The 25,129-nt window shown below is 40.2% G+C and overlaps 1 protein-coding gene across 8 annotated transcripts in view; it reads left to right on the forward strand.

Annotated features, from left to right (window-relative positions):
* Positions 1-25,129, forward strand: part of SGIP1 (SH3GL interacting endocytic adaptor 1) — a 247,057-nt gene that overhangs the window by 159,148 nt on the left and 62,780 nt on the right. For 4 of the 8 annotated variants that reach the window (XM_030207465.1, XM_030207467.1, XM_030207466.1 and 1 more), the window contains 3 exons: positions 4,560-4,636; positions 7,954-8,046; positions 13,239-13,313. In XM_030207465.1, coding sequence (XP_030063325.1) covers positions 4,560-4,636; positions 7,954-8,046; positions 13,239-13,313 — 245 coding nt within the window. Of the gene's footprint in view, positions 1-4,559; positions 4,637-7,953; positions 8,047-13,238; positions 13,314-19,448; positions 19,905-25,129 lie in introns of all 8 variants that reach the window. The other 4 variants (XM_030207461.1, XM_030207464.1, XM_030207463.1 and 1 more) reach the window with 2 other exon arrangements.

Raw genomic sequence — 25,129 nt, forward strand, 5'->3', positions numbered from 1 at the left:
TTAAGTTAGAGATGGAGGTAGAACTCAAGGCAGAAACATTGGGCATCCTCCAGTTCCTTGATCTCCACCTCACAGGCCATGGCAATGCCCATTCACTGAATGTGAGAGAGCCCTCTACCTCTTAAGCACTTATAAATAAGAAATTCAACTCTATGTACAGCTTCCTTAACATTCTTTAATGGTCAAATCCACACTCAAAAGTGACAAGAGTTCCAAAACTCACTATTCAGTAGACCCGGGGAGAGAAATTCAGACATTGGAATCTTTTGGGAAAAAGTTATTTTTCAGAATATTATGCTCACTTCCTGCTTATCTTACCAATGCTTCATGGGCATGAACTTGTGAAACTTTGTGCACATTGTTGAAGTCTGCAGATACCATCCCTCAGGAGAAGGCTGAGCAATTCCATTCACTAGTGGGCAAAGGGAAAGAGTGCAGAAAATACATTGTCTAAATGACCTATGATATTTTTGATACAGTATCAATAGTTTCTTCCATGGGTATTGATGCCCAAAATCTCATCTAATTCCAGGCTTCAGACCTTAGATATGATATGCCTGTAAAGCCTGTTGATATATTGTGGAGAAAATCTCCTGAGATAAGGTTCAGGAGGCTGCTATCCTTGTCTAGCAGCATGGTGACACCCTTAAGACCCTCTCCATGCCCCCTTCTAACTCAGCCTCCGCTTCCAGGAGGTACCAGGTTGGAGGGCAAAAGAGGTCCTATTACTCTGAAAGGTGTAGGTATCCTCCTCCCTCTTTCTGTTCTCAAGGGCAGGTTTAGACTTTCCCCCACAAGAACATAACCAGTGTCCCAGTATACATAGCAAACAACCAGCCTGAAGGAAGGAGGCTATGGGTTTTGCAAATATGGGCCCCTTATAACCACCAATCAGAGAGTTCTAAAGATGTTTGGCTAGAATATCATCTGCATCTATTGAAAACAGCTTCACATTGCCCACCAAGATCATCATGGTCAAGCTATCACCAGGAAATACTTACAAAACAGCTCTCTTCCCTGTTGGATGTAATGGATTTGACCGAACTGCTGTCCATTTCATCAGGGAAAAAAGGATAAGGGATTTCCTGATCATATAGAAGATTGGGGAAGGGGGAGGGGTAAATTCATAGGAGCTCTGCTAGAAATGACTCGTGCAAAAGACACTCTATCACAAGGATGATCAATCTAGTGTCCACAGTGGTAGCAACCAATAGAGTTATCAGATATCCACATAGAGCATGTTGAAGGCATTGGGCCACATGGGCTCAACAGTTCTTGTAATACTCCTGACACAACTGAAGATGAGACTAGCTCAATTGACCTTGAGCACGTAGTGGACACAAGCCACTCACAGGCTCTGAGATATGGTGCTCATTTTCAAAGCAGATGGGCGATATAAAATGCCTAAACAAAGTCCATCTGCTAAAAACATCCAGATCTTGATTTTGGAAAGTCAGAATTTGGATGTTTCACTTCAGTTCATCCAAATAGCAATGGAGCGAGCGTGTTGTAAGCATGTTTTGAGCAGTACTAGGTAAGGCCCTAAAATAGGACGTCCAACAGGAATTTTCAAATGGGAAGAAATGTCCATGTCTAAAAAGATATTTTTATCTAGATTGTTTCAGTCCCATCCAAGTTACAATATGTTGCTCTAATTGAGCAGCTGACCAGTGGAGGGATTAAGGCATGACCCTTTCTTAGTTTCCCAGTGGTTGCTGTCCCTTTCCCTCGCCCCTGAAAATGAAACTGGAAAGGAAAACCACGCTGTTAGCTGCAGGTATTATGGCCTTTCTGAACAAAACAGCAAATAGGTCAGAGGTGTAGCATAGTAGTTAGTTCAGTGGACTGTGAACCAAGGTTCAAGTCCCATTTCAGCTTTTTTTTTTAAATAATAATTCTGAGCCTTGCAGAAACAGAAAAATACCTACTGAATCTAAATATATAAGACACCTGCAAGCCTGAAGGCTATTGAAGCGGTGTACATTCAAGTACCGTAGGTATTTTTCAGGTCCTGGAAGGATCACATTTACCAAAAAAAAATAAGATATAGTTGGGTTTTGAACCTGTGTCCCTTGGTTTACAGTCCACTGTACTAGGCCACTCCTCGTTTCTGCTGGGATGTCTATATGGCCATATTTTTGAAAATTATGCCAGACAGATTTACATGGCCCTGGATTTTTGTTTTTCAACAGTTCGACTTATCACTTTGGAAAATGCCTATTCATATTGGACGTTTTCAGTGAAAAAAATGTCCATCTCATAGTCATAATCGAACAGGAAAACTAGACATTTTTCGTGTTTGATTATGACTGTGAGATGGCCAGTTTTTTTGGACATTATAGGCAGGATGTTTTTTTTTTTTTTAAACAGATGGTTTTTTTTAAAATGTACCTCTATATCTATATAGTCCTTAAATCTTAACTTACTTTATTTATAATAAACTTTCACATGAATGAAAGTATGCTACATTGCGACTGTGGTACTTTAGTGCTAATTTCATGTCTATATGGTGATTTTGCACTGTAGCTGGATTTATTCAAGTTTTAAAACAATTCTGCTTACTCACTGAATTTGAGCTCTCATGGGTAATATAATATTTCTTATCTTTTGGTTTCATTTTTATGAATGTTTGGCAATTGAGCTAATGTAAAAGTATCAACATAATTTGTATTTTGTTTAATTTTTTATTAAAATTGTGGGGTTTTTTAAATTAAAAAAAGAAAAATTCAGTTTCTTCCCCAAAACATTCCTGCTCGTGCCAGAAAAGACATTTTGAAAGATTTTGAAGCATGCCATTGTACAGAAGGCCGGAACTTCTTTCCTTCATTTCATATCAAAAGAAGGTTTCTGTTTGAGCAATTTTGGCAATTATAAAGATAAGCAAAACTATTTATTTGGGAGGGGAGGCATTATAATGTTTATATCCTTTTTTTCCTTGTGTAATTGGTTAACAAGTATGGTTATTTCTTTTATATTTTTTATTTTAGAAACATCGTGAAACAGGATCAGTGTCCTTGGGTAGGTTGAACTGTGGATGACAGACAAAAGCAACACCATGTCACCTTGGATCCATTGAGATTGCTTTTTGTAGGTCACCCACTGTCAGCAAATCCTTCCATGAAAACTGCACCAAACTGGTTTAGAAATTAGAGCTAGCATAGTTCAAGCGTAACTAAAGAAGATGGGGTTGATTTTTTTTCAGTTGCTCCCTGCAGACTCCTGCTAACTCAGGAAAATGCTAGTATTTGACTGAACTTCACAAAGATAAATTTTAAAAATTCCGATTTTTGGCAACATGTCCTTTTCACTGATGAAACACAAATTGCAGTTCGTAATGACTCCTTGAAGCTGTGTATTAGAAGAAAAATTGATGAGCACTACAACTTTGTGACATTAACCGTCAAGTAATGTTATGGAGAGCATTTGCGGCTTCTAGAGCTGATTGAATTTGCTTCCTTGAAAAGGATGAAACGTGTAATAGTGCTTGGTACTTGAAAGTCCTGAATCAACAAGTGCACTGCTCTGCCAATAGTCTTCCATGGAGCAGAATTGTGCCCGGAGGATGATGGTGCCCCCTGGCACAGGTCAAAAATGGTGAAAGACTACACCAGTCACCTGACCTCAACCCCATTGAAAACTTATGGTTTTTGCTGAAAAGAAGGGTTTGAGAACAGACATGTCACGTTGATTTGAAGGCCAAAATAATATTGATCTGACACCATAACATTGACAATAAACTGTTAGAGGGACTGGCCTTGTCAATGTCACACCACCTTTGTGCCATCATCAAAGCTCAAGGAGGCCCAGCCAAGTGCTGAAGATGCACCAAGGATTAAAAAATTTATAACACTGATAAAAAAGGAAAATTTTAGTTGGTTTTCTGCAAAATATATAATAGAATTTAGAATATTTTTACTCCTAATGTTCACCTTCTTGGTAAGAAAAGTGGTGTTCACAATTTTTTAAGCAGTACTGTATATACATTTTTTTGTTGAAGGCAGCCTGTAGCCAGGGTCTCCCAAGCTGGGAGGACTTGTTTTTCTGCTTGTCTCAGAGAAAACCAAGTTACTTAGCTGTAGCAGGTGTTCTGTGTGGACAGGAGTATACAAGTCCTCACATACCCACCCATCTCACCTCACCTCACTTAGGAGTTGTTTTCTACTGTAGCTGAATTCAAAGACGAGGTGGTTCCACACAACAGTGACAGGCAGGAAGTGGTATTCATTGTGTTGGAATGACTCAAAAGCTTCTAATAATTGCTAAGCTGGAGAAGCTTTTCTACGTGGGCTCCATCAATGACATCGCCCTCTTTTGTGAGGACTTGTATCCTGCTGCTGTCCATGGACCCTGCTACAGGTAAGTAACTTGTGTTTTCAGAGTATAAAGCAATGCTTTTTGTGTAAAAAGATAAGTTTATAAAATTGCATGTCCAAAATTATGTGTGTAGCCTGTACGTGTGTAACTTTATCTAGACTTTATAAGAATCAACTATAACCTTTTTTTTCTGTGGTTCAGAATCTTTACCTTCTCTCCTTATCTTATTAATGTTTCCACCACAGTAAAAAAGCACTCAATGACACAACAGCACTATTTGGTCCTCCCTTGGAAGCGGCCTGTGAGGAACACAAAGATGAAGGTAGGAGAAGCAGTTGTCCGTTGATTTGAAAAGTACTATATACAACGAGTCCTGTTCTTTTCGGTTTTCCTATCAGTTCTGCTTGCACAAATGTTCTCTTGAGGCAGCGCAGATATCTTTTAGCTGCCACCAGAATATACCCAATTAACTCTAATCACCTAGTCACCAAAGAGTAATTGAACTTTTCAAGAGACTAAAACAACAATAAAAAACAGAAATACTTTTCATTCCTGAATATTAGTTAATTGTACGTTGTTGCTTTTTTGTTATACAAATCTTTGGATGCAAAGGAGCATTCCCCTCCCACAATACCCCAGCCATTGCAGTATGAACATTTAATGAGCCCATTATTTGGAGAATATTTTACCACAACGCACATTAAATATTAATGAGCTGCGACATATACAAAGCAGCTTATTTTGTAAAATGAATAATGCAGCTTGTGTTATACTTTGAAGCTTGTTATTCAGTAGATGATGATAACTTTATTCTAGGAGCATCCAACTACTAATGTGTCAGCCAGTACTCCTGGGGAGCCATGTTAAAGGGCTGGAACAGTAAGAAAACATGTCTATCTCATCCTCCGTCAATGCTTTAGAAAACATATGGGTGCCCTTTCAAGTACGACTCCTTCCCACACACTCACTATCCCTTAAAAAATTATTTCACTGTCCTCTAGTATCATCTACCACAGATCCCTTTAAAAAAAAAAGTCTCCCCCTTCTGGCACCACTTACCCCGCAATTCCTTAAAATAAATGCCACTCTTCTTTGGCATCCTTCCACCCTGATCCCTTTTATTAATCACAGTTATGGTTTCCCAGGCACTGCCCTACCCCTGCTCCCTCCCATGCCTCCTCACCTAGAACATATGTAGTGATCCCTGTTGTGGTGGGGGGCATAAGGATAGATGATGCCTAGTTGCTGCTGCCCTGTCAACTGTTATCTTCAAAAAATGGCCACTACAGGCCTCTGGTAGTAATATTGAAATACTGCTGCTAGGATTCAGGCTGCCAGACAAGGGGGCATTTTCTTAATTGGCATTCTACCCATTAGTGGTAATACCATGAGGGGTCATAGGTATGTTTGGAGAAGGATGAGGCCAGGGCTAGGGAAAAATCTAATTTTGATAAAAAGGATAAAGGTATTGGGTATCAAATGGGAATGATAGTATTTGTGTTTGAAGAAATTAGAGGATAGGGGTACTTGGGGAGGGGGCACAATTATTTTTTTAAGGAAATTGGAATGGAGGGTGTGAGGAAGAGCGCCCTGATGTTTTTGTAAGGCATTGAGGGGGGGTGGAAGGGAGTTGGGTAAGTTTTTCTACATCATGGCCTGGAATTTAAAAAGCTAGTCTTAGCGTTGCTGCAATCAGAAATTTGCAATATTCCCAACTGCAGGAACACAAAGTAAGTTACTGCAGGATTCACTAAGATGAATCCCACAGTTTGGATAAGAATCAATGGAGGGTGAAGTGGCTTGTGCAAGGTCATAGGGAGCATCTTGGGACTTGAACCCTTACTGTTCTGGTTCTCTGAACACTACTCTAACCATTAAGTTACTTCTCCACGCTGTAGTTCCCTTCACAATTTAGTACCCATTCTCTCTGAGCCTGATCAGTAGGTGTCACTGTTGTATGACAGCTGGACTCCCTTACAAGAGCTCTTATCACTTACTCAGCAATATCACCAGCCTCTTCTGGGCCAAAGAGCAGAAGTAGAGTCCTGTAATTGATACCTTGAGGGGCATAATCAAATGCGAACGCCTATGTGTAAGAACGTCCATCTCTGAGAACGGGTCTGTGAAGGGGCAGGCCGAACTGTATTTTCGAAAAAAATGGACGTCCATCTTTTTTTTTTTTAATACATTGGATTAGGGCGTTTTTTTGAGCTGGGTGTTTTTGTTTTTTAGCGATAATCGAAACCGAAGCGTCCCAGCTCAAAAACGACCAAATCCAAGGCATTTGGTCGTGGGAGGGGCCAGCATTCGTAGTGCACTGGTCCCCCTGAGATGCCTCTATGCCAGCTTCAAATATCATACCTAGCTCCAAGACAGCAGTATGCAGGTCCCCAGAGCAATTTTAGTTTAGTTGGTGCTGCGCGGGACCCATGCAGAGAGGAAAAATTGGAAGAAAAAAAAAACAAGCAAGCAAGTGCAGTCAGGGACGTCCAAATTAAAAGATAGTAAAAGGGGGAATCAAACCAGCAACTTTCTGATTACAAGCTCAGTGCTCTAGCCAGTGCACCACTGCTTAGATGTCCTTCCCGTTCCATTAAGTCCCTCCAAGTTTCTGTCAGCCAATCACAGCTCATTTAGCTGACATCGGTGTCAGCTAAACAGCTGTGATTGGCTGACAGAAACTTTGAGGGACTTAATGGAAAGGGAAGGATATCTAAGCACCTGAATAATGTGGTTCACTGGCTAGAGCACTGAGCTTGTAATTAGAAGGTTGCTGGTTTGATTCCCCCTTTTACTATCGTGGTAATTTAGACGTCCCTGACTGCACTTGCTTGTTTTTTTTTTTTTCTTCCGATTTTTCCTCTCTGCATGGGTCCTGCGCAGCACCAACTAAACTAAAATTACTTCGGGGACCTGCATACTGCTGTCATGGAGCTGGGGATGACATTTGAGGCTGGCTTACAAGTTGGAAAAAAAGTGTTTAACGTTCATTTTTTTTTGGTGGGAGGGGGTTAGTGACCACTGGGGGAGTCAGGGAAGGTCATCCCTGGTTCCCTCCGGTGGTCATCTGGTCATTTAGGGCACTTTTTTGGGACCTGTTCGTGAAAAAAACGGGTCCAACAAAAGTGACCTAAATTCTCTCTGAAAACGCCTTTCTTTTTTCCATTATCGGCCGAGCACGCACATCTCTGCTCAGCTGATAACCACGCCTCAGTCCCACCTTCACCACGCCTCCGACACGCCCCCATCAACTTTATTCGTTCCCGCAACGGATTGCAGTTGGAAACGCCCAAAATCGGCTTTCGATTATACCAATTTGGGCACCCGCGTGAGAAAGACGTCCATGTCCCGATTTAGGTCGGAATATAGGCGTTTTTCTCTTTCGATTATAAGCAGGCTTGTCTCCCACAGGTCAACATAGACTGCTATTTCTGGGCCATTGGTCTGTTCTCTTTCTCTTTTAAAATTATTTTGTATGAAGCTGAATAGATACTCAAAAATGTTAGGAATTACCCCAGTAGACTCCCTTAGTAATCAATACTGGGGAAAGACAGTAGTATTAAATGTGAATGAAGTCTGTTTTCTCTATCAGCTTTCCTTTGTATGTGCCCTGTGTTATGGATTTCTCAATATTTTAAGTTTCTTTAGATCAGCCAGAGATATGGGGACTTGCTGAACAAGCTGGTTCAAGTCTTGACTCTCCAAAACTACCCACATCTTTTCCAGCTGGAAGTAAGTTGGCTGTCAAAACATTGAAATAAGAACTCTATTTTCAAAGAAGTTTTCTTAGTCACAATATTTTAAAATTATATACCTTGAGATGTCTGATTTAATCTGGTTGCTGTTTTATAATCTGCAGATAGTGACAGCAGAACATGGTTGTAATCTCTTCATTCAGAGACCTCCCAGAACATCTAGTCTGGGTTTTGGGGGTTTTTTTTGTTTTGAGAAAAGGAGAATCTGTGAGGGCAATATTTGAAATGATTTTACCCAGGTAACTAAGGGGTCCTTTAAAGTGCGCCAAAAAATGGCCTGCGCTGTTGTAGACGTGTGTATTGGATGCGCACAGATCCATTTTTCAGCATGCCTGCAAAAAAGGCCTTTTTTTTTTTGGCTGAAAATGGACGTGCAGCTAAATGAAAATTGGCACATGTCCATTTTGGGTCTGAGACCTTACCGCCACCCATTGACTTAGCATTAAGGTCTCACACGTTAACCAGATGGTAATTGTCATTGCGCGTACAATGGCAATTACCGCCTGGTTAGCGCCGCATGCCGGAAATTTTCTGGGGCGCGTAGTGGGTGCACGTAAAAAATGAAGTTACCGCCTGGGCCACGCGGTAGCCAGGCAGTAGTTTTGAATTGGCGCGTGTTAGGCATGTGTAGGCGCCCACTCGGCTTAGTAAAAGGGCCCGTAAGTAATTTGTTGGGTAAAATCATTGGTTGAAATTACTCTCCCTCTCTTCAGGTAAAAATACCCATACTGCAAAGGGATGGGGAGCAGGGTGAGCGCTAGAGAATTTTATTTTGAAATCCCTTCAGGTGATGTAAAGTGCCAAATTTGCACCTGTTATGAAGCAGGGGCTCACACAGGATGAGATAAGCAGGTTAGTGAGGGTATGTTTGTGAAGTGGTTTTTGTTGTATTTGTTGGCATTTTAATTTGTGTTTTTATTTCTTCTCCTACCTTGTATTTTACCACATGATTTTTCATTTTGGGGAATTGTTTTATTGATATTGTGGGTTATTTACTAATGTTGTCATGTCATGGAATTTTATTTGTATTTGTTGTTCATCACCTCTAGATCTCTGATTAGAGGTGATCTATACATCGTAGTAAGTAAATAAATATGTACATAGAAACTAGAGCAGTGGTTCTCAGCCTTTCTTCTGTTGTGACACACCTGACAGTTTTCATGTGTGTGACACACTGAACACTAAAATTCACAGCTAACCTACAACAACAATACAAAAACCTATATATTTCATTGTTGAAAATGAATCAAAAGAAATATAAAATATTCTTAAACAGAATTTACTTGTTTTATAAACTATTGTTAAAATTAAACTTGTTAAATTTTTTTTTTTGAAGAAGAAGAAGTTTCAATCTTTACTTTATCAGTAAGAAATCTTGGACTGATGTGTTGCGTACAGTTTTTTCCATGTGGGGTTGACTAGTAGTAAAAATTCACAATAAACTTACGGTCAACATCATAAAACTTTTATCCATTTTAGAGACATACAGCTTATCATACAAAACATGTTTTCAAATTCTGGTGTCACCTTAGTAACAGCAGCACAAAATCCGTCTACTGCCAGATATTATAAAGTAACATAAAACCCTGCAAATATGTCACTTGGAAATTATGTAGCAAATAGAACATATGGCAGCAGACCTGCAGCATTTCCATTTGAGACTGGTCACAACAGTTATCACTGGGGCTAGCTGAGAAGCAGAAATAGAGACCAGTTATGGAGATGTCAGATACCGGACTCTGTACCTGACTCTCTGGATCTCTGGTCTTCTCAGCTTGTAGGCACAGATGGTTGTTAGGGGAAGCAGGGGGAAAGGCTGCACGGGCAAGGAGAGAGGGAAAGGCTACATATGAATCGAATGGAAGAGAGGGGGGGAAGTATACATCAATGGAAGGGAAGGTAGATGAGGAAATGCTGCACATGAAGGGAAGGGAGAGGGGGGATGCTGCACTTGGATAGGAGGGAAGGGAAAAGGGGAAATGCTGCACTTGGATAGGAGGGCAGGGAAGGGAGAGGGAAAATGCACATGGGTGGAATGGAAGGGAGAGATGAAAGGTTGCCTATGGAGGGAAGAAGGGAAATATGCTGCATATATAGGGAAGAGGGGAGACAGGCTGTACATGAAGGGAAAGGAAGAGAAAAAGCTAGATAGATTTGAGAAGCTGGCAGAAAAATTGAAGAAAAATGAATGTGAAAGATGAATTCCAAACACACAAGGAAGGAAGTGAAGAAAAAAGGAGTATTAGATTGTAAGCTCTTTGAGCAGGGACTGTCTTTCTTCTATGTTTGTGCAGCGCTGTGTATGCCTTGTAGCGCTATAGAAATGCTAAATAGTAGTAATAGTAGGAAAGAAATAGAGCAAATGGAAAGGAGGCCCTGGATACAGTATTAAGAGCACAGACAGAGGAAAGCAGAACCAGAGATTTGGGAACAAAATGATTAGAAAAATAAAATCACAATGCTGGCATGTAGTGTCTATGTAGGAATCTGTAACAATCCATCTTGTTCCAGTTTCCCAGTAGCAAGTATATTGGTGGGCTAGGGCTAATATAGTTTGGTAAGTTTCCTATATAGATTATAAGTGCCTTTTTGAAGGGTTTTGTGTTATTTTTCAAAGTATCTGGCCTGTTTGAAAAAGGTACACACAGGCAATTGGGTTTTGAGGATATCCACGATCAATATGAATGAGAAAGATTTTCATACAATGCCACCTTGGTATACAGACCTATCTCATGCATCTTTGTTGTAGATATCCCGAAAACCCGACTGACTGGGTGTGCCCCAAGGACTGGGTTTAGAAGCACTGCGATAGAGTTACTACACAAACAGAAACTCATCTACTTTAAACAAAGTATCTGGCAATGGAAGGGAGTGTATGTTGTTCCTGAATTGATTATCATAATTTGAATATTTTTTGTTTGGCCAGTTGTAAAGGGGTTGATTCTTTGTTGAGGAATATGGAGTTTGTGATACAGAACTGGAGCTTCAAGGTTTATATTAAGATTCTGACCAATCCTGTAGAGAATCCAAACTTCATGCCCACATAGAAGAATTTCTTGAATGATGCTGTCGATTTTAATGATGGTTTTACTGGGTAGTTTAAACAGGCTGGAGGGGAGGGTTTCTTTTATGAATAGAAGATTGCTAATTTAAAAGTGGAAGGGAAAAGGAGTTTATGTATGGAAATGTTGCTTTGACTTGCCCCCTCACATACCTAACTTGCCCCCCTGTTGCCACTCCAAATATTTCTGTCAGGAGACACTACTGGCGCTATGCTACGATCAGAGGACATTCCAGAAGGTATGAGAAAAAATTGCTGAAATATATTAGTCTGGAAAGTATTACAAAGCCATTTCTAAAACTCTGGGACTCCACTGAGCCACAGTGAGAGCCATTATCTTCAAATGGAGAAAACAGTGGCGAATCTTCCTAAGAGAGGCCAGCTTGCCAAAATTACTCAAAGGGTTCAGCAACAACTCATCCAGGAAGTCACAAAACATCCTAGAAGAACATCCAAAGAACTGCAGACCTTTCTAGCCTCAGCTAAGTTCAGTGCTCACAATAAGAAAGGCTGGGCAAAAATGGGATTCATGGGAGAGTAACAAGCTGGAAACCACTGTTACCCAAGAGTAGCATCAATGGCCATCTCACATTTGCAAAAAAACAAAAACTATAGATGATCCCCAAACTTTCTGGGATATTGCTCTATTGACAGACAAGTCAAGAGTCGAACTCTTCGGGTGACACGGTCCCATTATGTCTGACATAAAGCAAATACATCATTTCACAGTTGATGTGGGGATGTTTTGCTGCCTCAGGATCTAGAAAACTTGTCTTTATTGAAGAAAAATGAATTCTGCAGTGTACCTTAATATTCTTAAGGAGAATGTCTGGTCTTCTGTCCATGAGCTGAAGCTGAGGCATGATTGGGTTATGCAGCAAGACAATGATCCAAAATACTAAAACAAGTCTACATGTGAATGGCTCAGGAGAACCAAAATTAACATTTTGAATTGGCCTAGTCAAAGTTCTGACTTGAACCCAACAGAGATGCTCTGGTAGGACCTAAAAAGAAGCTCTGCAAGAAAGAGTGGGATAATGGCATTTGGGGTTGATACAGGATGAGATTGGTTGGTTGGTAAGGGTATATTTGTGGTGTTAGAGCTTATCATTTAATGTAAAATTTAAAGTAGCAGGTAGGCACGGGGGGGGGGGGGGAGGTTATTTAAGCTTGTGACAGGAATGAAATGAGTCACCATAGGGGCAGGCAGAGGAGATTTGATGTGTTATGATGTGGAGTTTTATATGAATTTGTTGTATTTTAATGTTTATCTGTTTAGTTTTCTCAATGGTATTATGAAAGACTGATATCAAGCTATAGGAAGTGTTTGGTTGCAATTATTACTACTAAAAGTGGTGCAACCAGTTATTAGGTTTAGGGCAGTTACTTTTTAATATGGGACATAATTCCATTTCTTCCCAAACTCAGCCCCATCAACATCACCCCCCTCAATATTTCCTGAAATTGTTTTAACAATAGTGATGTGCTTGTAAGAAAAGCCATATTTTCACCATATTCCTAAATCACAAATAATTCAAACAATGCCTCATACTGTCAGGGTGTAGAATTCTAAAAGGTGTGGGCAGGAACAGGAAATGTGTTTTCTGCAATTTTACTGTAGAGGCTCCCTGAAATACTAGTAATCCCTTCCTCACCACTGTTTGCAACCATCAATATTTGTGGAATCATGAATGTAAAATTCTTTTATTTTCCTTAAGACCCTGTTTACAAAGGTGCGCTAACATTTTTAGCATGCGCTAAAACTAACGAACGCTAAATACTAGACACCCATATATTCCTATGGATATCTCTAGTGTTAGCATGTGCTAAATTTTAGCGCGTTCTAAAAATGCTAGTGTGCCTAAAACATGGCTTAGTAAACAGGGCCCGTAATCTTGTTACTCTGCTGAACTGGGTCACTGGTATTTAAAAAAACATGAATCTAGCACTCTTATTTTTAAAAAAAATTGAATTTAATTTAATTATAGTTCAAAAGGGCTTAGGTTAAAAAAAAATCTCCAATTTTGCATTGGTGGCAAAAGCCTTGAAAATAGGGTTCATTGCGTTTACTAATTAAGTTACTTTACCTTTTTGTCATGTCTCTGCAGGTCCTCCTCCACTTCCACCTAAGAATGTTCCAGCAACACCACCTAGAACTGATTCTCCCTTAACAGTTGGACTAGGTAGGGAAGCGTGATATTGCATGGAATATGCAAGGGCACAGTGATTAGTTCTGTGTAATACCGCAGTGTGTGAGTAAAGGTAGATCCCATGCACTTTATGTAACATTGGCCCTTCTTTTTTATTTTAGTGTTTCTTGTAGATGCAAACCATCCTGTGATCAATATTGAATTTTTAGATTAAATTTTTTCTGTTATAAGCATACAATTTGAGTTTCTAATGCAAGGTTTATTACAACAGGTTGTTTTCTGTCTGTTACTAAAATACCGAATGCTTCTGAAATGTAATAATAGATAACCAATTTGCCAGATTCGACTGTCTCATAGCTCATTCCCTTCTTGCTGCATAAACTCCCACTAGGTGACTGCAGATTGAAAACTGTACTTATGTACTTGATTTTACAAGTTTATTCTCTACTTTAGCTTGTCTCTTTCAAAGAGGAAGAAGAACTTGTATTAAAATTTCTGTTATTTCCCATTAGTGTCCTATAATTAGTGTCCTGTAGGCTGTTAACCATTGTGAGAGATAGGAACTTTAAAAGAAGCTTCCCTCAAAGAATATATATATATTTTTTCTGGATGAGAAGGCTTCTGCATAAAAATAGCAGAGGCAATGTAAATCCTGGATGACTCCTGCCTTTAAAGAGAAAATCTTCTGCAACTGAAAGAAAAATATGTTTGTATTTAATTATTCATTTTTGGCCTGGCAGTTTCTTTCTGCTCCATTGGGCTTCCAGCTCAGTCAGAATCGGGGCTAGGAACTAGCTTCTGGAACCTTCATTCACAACTTCATGGAGATTTTTTTTTTCCTTCCTGTTTGATATCCCCTCCCAACCACCATCATTATAGTGAGACTCCTCAGGAGTTGATGATGCACCAGGGCTCCTTCCAGAGCCCTGCAGCCCTGGTCCCAAGATTTGGCTGCTAAGTGTTGCCGTTGTACAATGATTGTGAACTGTACATCTGCAGCATGTCCTGCTCCAGCAAACTTGTGGAGTAGAAGGCCTGAGCCAGGAATCAAATGCATGTCTTTCCACAGGGCAGTGGCATAGCCAGACATGACATTTTGGGTGGGCCAAAGCTAATATGGGTGGGCACCATGGGGTTGATATTCATCCGCTGGCAGGCTGTGCAATTAAAGCCTGCTACCAGTGCTGAACCCAGAAATTCAATGCTGCGCCATATTAAGCAATCAGCATTGAATTTCTGGTTTCATTTTTGGCTGCTGAAACTTAAACCGGTTAACAGATATTCAACGCTAACTGGTTAAGTTCCTAGCGGTTAAAGATAGGACTGCTATTTATGCGGTACTATTTAACTGCTTAACTTAGCGCTGACCATCGGCACTAAAGGGGAATATAGCCGATTAGCCGCTATGTACTAGCCACAAATATTCAGCGGAAATAACTGGCTGTCTTCCACTGAATATTTGCAGTTAGCCAGTTAAATGCTCTTTAAGAGGTCAGTGGCCGTTGCTGACTGGTTAAATAACGTTAAATATCCGGGGGGGGGGGGGGGGTATATACAGGTATGAGCAGTGTTTCTTGGGATGCTGCTAAATAATGCCTTAAAGTTCACTTGATGATGGATTTCTGAGTAAATAGTCTGCCCAACAGCTGTCCTGCATCAACATAAACAACAGCCAAGGAAGTGCCAACCAATGGATATTTATTAAAAATATCAAAAACAAAGGTCAACTAAAACAATGTATAGTCCATAAGGATCTATAAAATGATATCAAGACTCAACTCAGGGCTAGATGCATCAACCAAACGTTAAAAAATCTAAATCGTAAAAGTGCTTAACGAATTTGAAACAACGAAGAATGCACAAAGAAAACAGCTCAGAAATGTTCGGTGCGGTATTGAAAAGTACAATGTATCAAGCGTTCGTAATCCCCGTCGTTAATTTGCCCCTTAAGCATGCGCAGAGCAGCCACAAACGTATTAAACCTACGTAGGTTGCTTACGTCAGACTGGGGTGTGCGAGGGGGGATCCCGACCTGCAAGCCTTTTAGCTGTCTGATCTAGCAGATGAGTGCAGTTGAAGATAACTCTAAAAAGAACGACCCTCGTAAATCCCCTTTTGTAACAAAAGACCTCTTTGCAGCTTGTTTACAGTACTGGGAAAATTGGCTTTAGGGGATAGCAGAGAGTGTTAATTTTCAAAGCTGTGGGAGAAGGGGAGAGACAGGATTTTTAAGCTGCAGGGAGAAGCAGTATGTTTTGTTTTGTAATGATGCAGGGGAAAGCGGAGAGCCACATGTTTGTGTTTGTTTCTCACTTTTCTTTTTAAACATGGTGGCTTGGATTTTTATGGTGCAGGGGTCAGCGGGGAGATGATAGCTCAGGCCTTAACGACAGGTCTGAACGCACGTAAAATTTCTGATGGTAAATGATTTGTTACAATCATCGGTATGGTTAGTGCATACCACATTTCAATGGTAGTTTCTCCTTTGCATTCCGTTTTCGTTAGCTGCTTGCTTCGTAGGAAAAAAGCCTATAATGCATGCAACGGTTAGGAATTTCCTTCGTTAAAGGGTTGTTAGAGGGTCGTTAAGGTTTAGTGCTTTAAAAAGGAAGCAGTGAATATATACATAACAGCAATACGCATCCCGTTGGAAAAGCCAGACAATTCAGACTGATATAGATCACCACATAAAACCACATGCCAAAAGAATCTCTCACCTTGGTAACATGAAAAACACAGACAATCCCTACCAATTACAGAATAAATGACCAAAAATTAGAAATTGTCCTATAGCCTGGCATAAACAGTGTCCTTCCCTTCCCTACCCCTACCCCCCATCCCTCCCTATAACTCAACATCAGCACTACCCTTCCCTACCCTACTCCCTGCCCCATCCCTCCCTGTAGCCTGGCATAAGCCTTTCCCTTCGCTACCCCCACCACTCCCTGTAGCCCAGCATCTGCTCTGCCCTACCCCATCCCCCGTAGTCTGGCATCAGCCCTTCCCAATCCCCCTCCCCCAATTAGAAACACGTCAGCATGAAATATAAAACTTTTTTTTAAACCTGGGCACTGCAGAACCCACCCCTATCCAGAAGCCCACCAACATGAAATTATAAAACTTTCTTTTTTAATCTGGGCAATGCAGAACCCATCAGCATTATACATAAAACTGTTTTGTTTAACCAGACCAGTGCAAAGCCTTCCCCCACTCAACTCCCCCCCCCCCCCCCCCCCCCACCCCAGAGCAATTCAACCTTACACAGAAAAACTTATTTTTTTTTTTGTATTTTTATATCTTGGCAGCGCTTCCCTGCAGAAGTCTACTGCAGTGCTCCCAATGAGGCCCTGAATCGGTGTGCTAAAGAAGAGGCCGTGGGGGAAAGTAGGCTTGAGTGGGGGGTGGGGGAGAATGCCGCTACCAGCACTTCTAGCCTCTGCTCCTGCCCCCTCACACCAGGTACCATACCACTCCCACTCTGCAGCAAAATTGGCCTGGGAAGTTTTTTATTTGGAGCTCCAGAACAACTTCCTGGGCTGATTTTGCTGGAAAGCGGGAGGCAACAGCAGAAGCTAAATTGCTGCGTGCAATAGAGCAGCAGCATCCACGGGGAACTTGAAGCAGAGCAGACTTGGCAAATGTAAGCTTGTGGCAGAGGTAAGCTTGGTGTGGAGGTGTCCCCCCTCCCCCCACCAAAGCCAAACTCCTGATTCCAGGGCAGCCGGAACAGCAGGAAACAAGGAGCTCTGTGGCTGTGCATATGTGCAGGGTTACCAGTTTGTATTTGTTTACACCGGAGTCTGCAAACGCCTCTCCGGTACTATGTAAGCCACATTGAGCCTACAAATAGGTGGGAAAATGTGGGATACAAATGTAACAAATAGATAAATAAATAAAGCCCCTGATTGGTGCAGAGGCTGAGACAGGGTGGACCTGAGCTGAGACTGGGTGGGCCTAGGCCCACTCAGGCCCACCCGTAGCTATGCCCTGCCACATGGCAGTATACATTGCATTGAGCTGAACCTCTAGTCTTTTTTTAACACAACTAACAATGCCTCAAAAACAGTGGGATACTAATGATAGCTACAACCCTAAATGCAAGTTAAAAGAACAATATGGGCTACCATTTAAGATGTTATTTTACCACTAACTTCTGCTATTTTAGCACAGGTCCCATTTTATGCAATGAGGCCTAGTTACTGACTAATAACTGAGATTAACAGTAAAATAACAAACATTAGCCCATGTTGAGAACTTCCCCCTCCAAATCTGTTTTGTATTGAGATTTTCATCTTTTCTTTCCTAAGAGTAAAGGACATCAGGAAGCAGGGTGAGCGTATAATTTCATATTGTTATTTTGGTATATGAATTTGTGTCTTTTGTTACATCAGACCATGTAACCTATCATTTTACCTCCCCATCCTTTTTTACTTTGTGACACTGGAACCGTACAATTGATGAATTTCTGTTTCAGCTTAGTCCCGCAACAGAGTCATTAGTAGTCATAATTTTGTACATCCTCTACACCATTAAAGGTTACATTGCACATAATATTGCATAAAAGCATGAACTATAGTTTTATCTTGTTAAAAAAGAAAGAAAGACCAAAATGAAGAAGAAACAATCTCCATTGAACAAATATAAAACCATAAAGTAGGGATGACCAACAGGCGTATTGTGAGGAAACAAAATAAAAAATCATTACAAAATATTGAAAACAGTTAATATTTATTGTATTAAAAAAAAAAGGGGAGGAATAATCTCCAAGATCCTTCCTATGTAAGCTCCTAAAATTGCAAATGTTCAAAAAGAAGGAGTCAACATGGAGCTGTGTTTCTGCGTAATCACCTGTATCTGGAGTCACAAACATCTAAATGCCTGAGCGTGTCTAAAAACAGCGAAAGAACAATCCAAAAAAAACAGATGGTTTCTGTTTATCAGCTGCTACTTGTGTTTTCCTGCACAGATCTTTTGCTGTTTTTAGACATGCTCAGACATTTAGATGTTTGTGACTCTTGATGCAGGTGATTATGGCAAAACATGGCTCCACGTTGAGTCTTTCTTTGAACATTTGCAATGTTAGGAGCTTACATAGACCTTTGCAGGTCTATCCCTCCTTTTTTTGTTTTTTAACAATAAACATTGGCTATTTTCAATACTTTGTAGTGGTTTTTCATTTTGTTTTCTCACAGTAAGCCTGTTGGTCCATCCCTACCTTTTGGCTTTATTTTTTGTTTTGTCTTGAGGCCCACATATATAAATTTAAATCATAAATCTATAGACAGGAGATGTAACATGGCAGTATGCTGTTAAAAAAAATCCACACTGTTATATATCCTAGGTTTGCTTTACAGTAGTTTCTATAACTATATATGTGTGCATGTATCATTGTGAGGGCAATTTTTAAAGGATTCTAAGCACCTATCAGTGGAGTTAGATAACTAGATCCTTGGGTTTGAAAGTTTTCCGTGGAGGAATGGCTAAATATAACTCTGTATATAGAACTGTATTTTAAATTCTTTACATGTTGTTTCTGATCTAGAACCTAAACTGCAGAATTAGGTACAAAGAAGGCCCATACGTTCAGTAAATTTTCAAAAAGAAACTAAGCCAAACCTTTTTTTTCAGATTAAGTTGGGTTCAAAAATGCATGCAGTTTCCAGATGTGTGGCAGAGTGAAATATGTCGACCATAATGTACAGGACCCTTAAAAAATTTTTTTTTGTCATTCTGTGTCTAACAAAACTACTATAAAATAAAACTCCCATATCTAGTTGTCACTATTTACATATTTATTTATTGCTTATGTATAATTGGAAAATCAGATTCCCTAATATATTTTGCTTCCATTCAGTATATAAAGTACATATGTTAATCACACTCTGCAGTATATTAATACATTAAGTAGATAACTTCTATCACATTGCTCATTTATCAGTAAACATGTTTTAATTTGATCAAATATGGATAGGATTCTTTAACATGTACTTTATAATCATGATGTGCATATATCCATAAATGCGTAAGTTTTTTTTTTCCTTTTTACACCTAAGAAAATCATGTTATAGTATAATGGCAATTGCATAATTCATTTCAAAGATTCACATTAGGTATGATGTTAGATGTGCTAGTCAATGTTAAAGATTAAATCAACTACTTTGACCACAGGAAGTGAACGGACAGCAACAGAGGTCAAAAGTGACATACTGCCATCCATCAATGACTTGGACACCATTTTTGGTCCAGCATTATCTCCCAAGTCAGTTGATGTTGACTCAGAAGAAAAATGGGTTCGTTTTGTTGATCAGACCCCGGAACATATACCTCCAGTGTTGACGTCAACGGAAAAAATTGAGTCCCCAACTGTGGAATCAGAAAATGCACGTGAATCCCCAGTTGCTGAAAGCTCTCGCAATATTCCTTCGCCACTCAATTTAGAAGAGGTTCAGAAGAAAAGTTCTGAGCAGACACTCATTAGAGATGATAACTTAGAATCAGCAGCATCTCCTAAAGATTTTGGGTTGGGCCAGAGAGCTACGCCTCCTCCCCCTCCTCCACCAACCTACAGAACAGTGGTGTCATCACCTGGACCCAGTGCTAGCAGTGGCGCGGGCAGCACCAGTGGTAGGTCTTATAGATTGAGTGTGCTTCAGTCTGCCCGTGTATGCCTTTTGCTGCAGCATAAACTGCAATTTTAGCTTCCATTAACTTGAAACCCATTGTCGTTTGCTTTTTTCTGCTGGTCTCCATTGGCTAACTGTTTCATCCAGTGCTTTTGTACTTTAACTAAAGCTTTAATTAATTTATATGTTGTCTGTCACCTTGCTATTAAGTGCTTAGTTATTTGCTTAGAAATTCAAAACTGTTTTAAGGTAACTATAGAAAGATTTTTAAAATTAAAAATACAGGGTGGGATACACCAGTGCATGATGCATCTCTTTGAGCAGTGTTTCAAGATATGAGCATAAATGTGTATGTGTGTGTTACCAGTGGCTTTTAACCAGTGTTAGCCAGTGTGATTTATTCTTCATTGCTGTTAAGAGCTAACCATAAATCTTTGCAAACATCAGAAAAAGTCCAAGTCCAGTGATATACATTATTAAGGGCCCTGTTTACAAAGGCGTTCTAGCATTTTCAGCCCACACTAAAAATTAGTGCGCGCTGACTAGATGCCCATAATATTCTTATGGGTGTCTACATGGTTAGCGCACACTAATAACTCTAGTGGGCCTTTGTAAACAAGGCCCTAGAAAGGGACACCAAGGGCCTTGCTTACTAAGGTGCGCTAAATGCTAAAGACACCCATATATTCCTATATTTGAAGCTCGGCTTAGTAAACAGGGCCCCAAGATAGTACTACAGTACAGGGAAATAAAATGGCATGTTTTTCTTCATAAATTGGAAAGTCAATTTTAAAAGCCATTTATATGGATGACACCGTGCATTGCCTGTGGAAAAGTGTATATAAAATTACTCAGCCGAAATTTTAGTAAAAGTATGCATGTAGGGCCATATCGTGGAATTTACAGCATGCAGTAGGGGGGGACTATTCCTTGGGGCATGGTGTGCAACCACATACAATTTTGGAATTTCAAAAGTATGCACATATTTCAATTCAGAAAAATGATTTGCAAAAAAATAGTAGGTGTCAGTGTGTAAAGGAACTTTACCTGGGATAATTTTCAAAATTTAAGCATATATGTACTTCCACATATAGATTTGCAGACTTTGCTGGATTTTTAAAGCACACAGGTCTTTTTCAATAAGAACATAAATCCATGCTGAGTTTAGACCAGGGTCCATAGAGCCCAGCAACCTGTCTCTGGCGGTGGCTAGTCTAGATCATAAGGACCTGGCAGACCTCAAAAAGTTACCCATGCAATCAGTTATAGGGGTCTTTTACAAAGACACACTACTATTTTTAGTGCGTGCTAAAGATTAGCGCCCTAAACACTAGAGACACCTGTGTTGATATATAGGTGTCTCTAGCATTTAGTGCACACTAAAAACGTTAGCACGCCTTTGTAAAAGGACCCCTAAATGATGCCAACAAAACCTACATAAGTATATAAGTATTGCCATACTGGGACAGACTGAAGGTACATCAAGCCTAGCATCCTCTTTCCAACAGTCGCCAATCCAGGTTACAAGTACCTGGCAAGATCCCAAAACAGTACAATGTATTTTATGCTGCTTATCCTAGAAATAAGCAGTGGATTTTCCCCAAGTCAATTTAATAATGGTCTATAGACTTTTCCTTTAGGAAGCCATCCAGACCTTTTTAAAATCCCGCTAAGCTAACAGCCTTTACTACATTCTCTGACAACTAATTCCAGAGTTTAATTACACGTTGAGTGAAGAATTAATTTGTCTGATTAATTTTAAATTTACTACTTTGTAGCTTCATTGCATGCCCCCTAGTCCTAGTATTTTTGGAAAGAGTAGACAAACGATTCACGTCTACCCGTTCCACCCCACTCATTATTTTATAGACCTCTATCATATTCCCCCCCCCCCACCCCCCTCCAGCCATCTTTCTCCAAACTGAAGAGCCCTAGCCACTTTAGCCTTTCCTCATAGGGAAGTCGTCCCATCCCCGTTATCATTTTCGTCGCCCTTCTCTGTACCTTTTCTAATTCCACTGTACCTTTTTTGAGATGCGGTCACACCATGGAGCAATACAAAGACATTATAACACCTTCATTTTTGTTTTCTGTTCCTTTCCTAATAATACCTACTATTCTGTTTGCTTTCTTAACCGCCACCGCTCACTCAGGGTTTCAACATATCATCAGCGATGACGCTTAGATCCCTTTCCTGGTCGGTGACTCGTAATGTTGAACCTTGTAGCTATAGTTCGGGTTCCTCTTTCCCACATGCATCACTTTGCACTTGCTCACATTAAACGTCATCTGCCATTTGGATTCCCAGTCACATAAGGTCCTCTTGTAATTTTTCACAATCCTCTTGTGATTTAACAACTTTGAATAACTTAATGTCGTCAGCAAATTTAGGGGTCCTTTTACCAAGCTATGGGAAAAAGGACCCTGCACTGGTAGCAGGGGCCATTTTTCCTGTGCGCCAGGGCTCTTCTTATCGCAGCAGGTAAAAAAGCCCCCAGGCCACATGACCATGCAGTAAGAAAACTCTTACCGGTGGCCATGTGGCGGGGAGCCCTTACCGCCACCCATTGAGGTGGTGATAAGGGCTCTTGCGCTAACTCAGCAGTAACCAGTCAAGTTTTCAGGATTTCCCCAATGAATATGCATCTCCTACTCAAATGAGATTTCACATTTTCACTCTAGTTACTACATTTAAAATCTATATTCTCAAAGTAACTACAATATGGACTATTAATTCTTCTTTATTAGTATCAAAATAATTCTTACATTAATTTTTAAAACTTTTTCACAATAATGTTGCAAAACATTCTGCCCAGTTCTCCTACTGCCCTAACTTTCACACTTCTAGCATTCTTCCACATTCATACCGTTCACTTCAATTTCCATGTACTATCTGAAGAAATACAGAGGTATCCTATTCACACAATATTACTGATAATTCTCCAGTACAGATCTTAAATGAGTTTGTTGTTTACTATCCTTCCCTTAGTGGTTCTTTGCTGCTACACATAGACAGTCTTCAGTTCAGAGTACTCATTGTATAAGTAACCACATATTGGAGTTTGTTATATCTCCAGTTGAAATGCCAGTATGCTTGTCCCAGCAAGCCGTATGTTAGTTTTAAAGTCACTTTTCTTCTATTATCTCAATAGTGTAAAGAATATAAATTTTTCCGTTGCCGTTCTCTTTTTTCTGCAACTCTCTGTGCTGTTCAGAAGTGTTTTAACATGCTGTTAGTTCCTTTTTCAAACCTGTGGTTATTTTCTTCCTCTCAACTGCTTATGAACATTCTGTCATGCTCCTTTACTTTAAACGAGTCAAACTCTGTCTGTGTATAGCGGCAAGGAACCACAAAGTTACGTGGAGGGGCATTTTTGATAGTGCATCTAAGTTGGACTTTGGACGCTAAACCAAATCCGAATAGGAATATTCCCATTTTTGGAAAAAGGCTATCTTTTTTTTTTTTTAAATACCATTTCAAGCAAGGTTTCGTGCTTTGTGTGTTTATCTTTATAGACCATTTTTGAAAAAAAAAAAACCCACACAAATTAAAAACGCACAAAATCGAGCTATTGGAATGTAGGAGTGGCCAGCATTTTTAGCAAACTGGTCACCCAGACATCCCAGGAGAGCAATGGGGTGCCCTAGGGGTCACTGCTGTGGACTTCATATAAATGCTCCCAGGTACACATCTCACCGTTGCTTCCTTATCTCTTCTGCTGAGCCCTCCAAAACCCACCAAAAACCCACTATGCCCAACTGTACAACACTACACTAGCCCTTATGTGTGAAGGGGGTACCTATATGTGGGTACAGTGGATTTCTGGTTCATTTTGGAGGGCTCACAGCTTCCACCACAAGTGTAACAGGTAGGAGGGGGTGTGGGCCTAGGTCCACTTGTCTACAGTGCACTTCACCCACCACTAGACTACTCCAGGGACTTGGATGCTGCTCTAATGGACCTGGCTATAACATCTGAGACTGTCATAGAAGCTGATGAGTACTATTTTTATTCACATTGTTGGGGAGTGGGAGGGGGTCAGTGACCACTAGGGGGAGTAAGGGGATGTCATCCCAGAATCCCTCCAGTAGTCTTCTGGTCATTTAGGGCACCATTTTGTGTCTTAATCATTAGAAAAACAGGTCTAGACCAAAACACTGAAGATTTTGCCCTAGACTTTTTGGTTTTGTTCCATTATAGCTGTAAAACATCCAAGTGTTAGGCACACGCTAATCCCTCCTTTGAAACGCCACACGCTTCCTTGTGATTTGGACACATTGCAGACGAAACATATAGACATCTGCAAAACAAGTTTTAAAAATACCAATTTGGATGTTTTGAGAAGAAATCTGTCCAAATGGTGCTTTATGACACTTTTTGAATATTTTTCCCTTTCGAAAATGAGCCCCATAGTAACCTTTTGTAAGTCTTAAGTGCTTTGAAAATACACCTCCAAGTTTATATCTTGCAGCCTTGATTCATGTCCTCTAGTTCTACCACTTCTCCTTCCTTGAAAATAATTCATTTAAATACTTGAAAGGTATTAAGTAGGAGTGGGCTATTAAATTGTTAATAACGCAATTAACGTGCCAGTTCATTTTAATGCCGCAACTTTTTTTAACACATTCCTCGCCTCTCGCACCCCTGTTTACCTTTACAGCTGAGTTCTGGATTTTTCTCCTTCCTCGCTGCCTCAAAGTCTTTGTCTTCCCCAGCACAGCCGGGCTCTGCAGATACTTGAGCTGCGCCATGTGGAAAGTTGGGGAAGTCTCATGGGACTTGTTGAGTAATTGCACTTTTTCCTGACCATCGGTTTCTTTCAGTTTTAATTCCACTTCTGGCTTTCCCCCTTTTGCCAGTATATCTGAAAAAAGTCTTGTCACCTCGTTTTACGTCTTTTGCCAGTTCTTCTGCCTGTTTTTGCTATCCTGATTTCCTTCTTCATCTTTCTCTGCTTTATGCAGTATTCATTTTTTGTGATTTTTTTTTCTGTATTTTGTAAACAATTCCTTTTTTTTTTCTTTATTTTTGCAGCCACCAAAAAATAAATGCATCTCTTTGGTGTTCCCTGGGATCTCAAGAGAGCCCAAATTTAGTAGAAGCAAAATTTAGGGGCTCTTTTTTTTACTAATGATTAGAACATGTTATACAGGGCCCATTTTATTCCCATGGATCCTGCAGCAGATAACCTGTTTGCACACTGGTCCACAAAATTATTCACGGGG

Source organism: Microcaecilia unicolor, chromosome 6 (assembly GCF_901765095.1).
Source record: "Microcaecilia unicolor chromosome 6, aMicUni1.1, whole genome shotgun sequence".
Classification (NCBI taxonomy): Eukaryota; Metazoa; Chordata; class Amphibia; order Gymnophiona; family Siphonopidae; genus Microcaecilia; species Microcaecilia unicolor.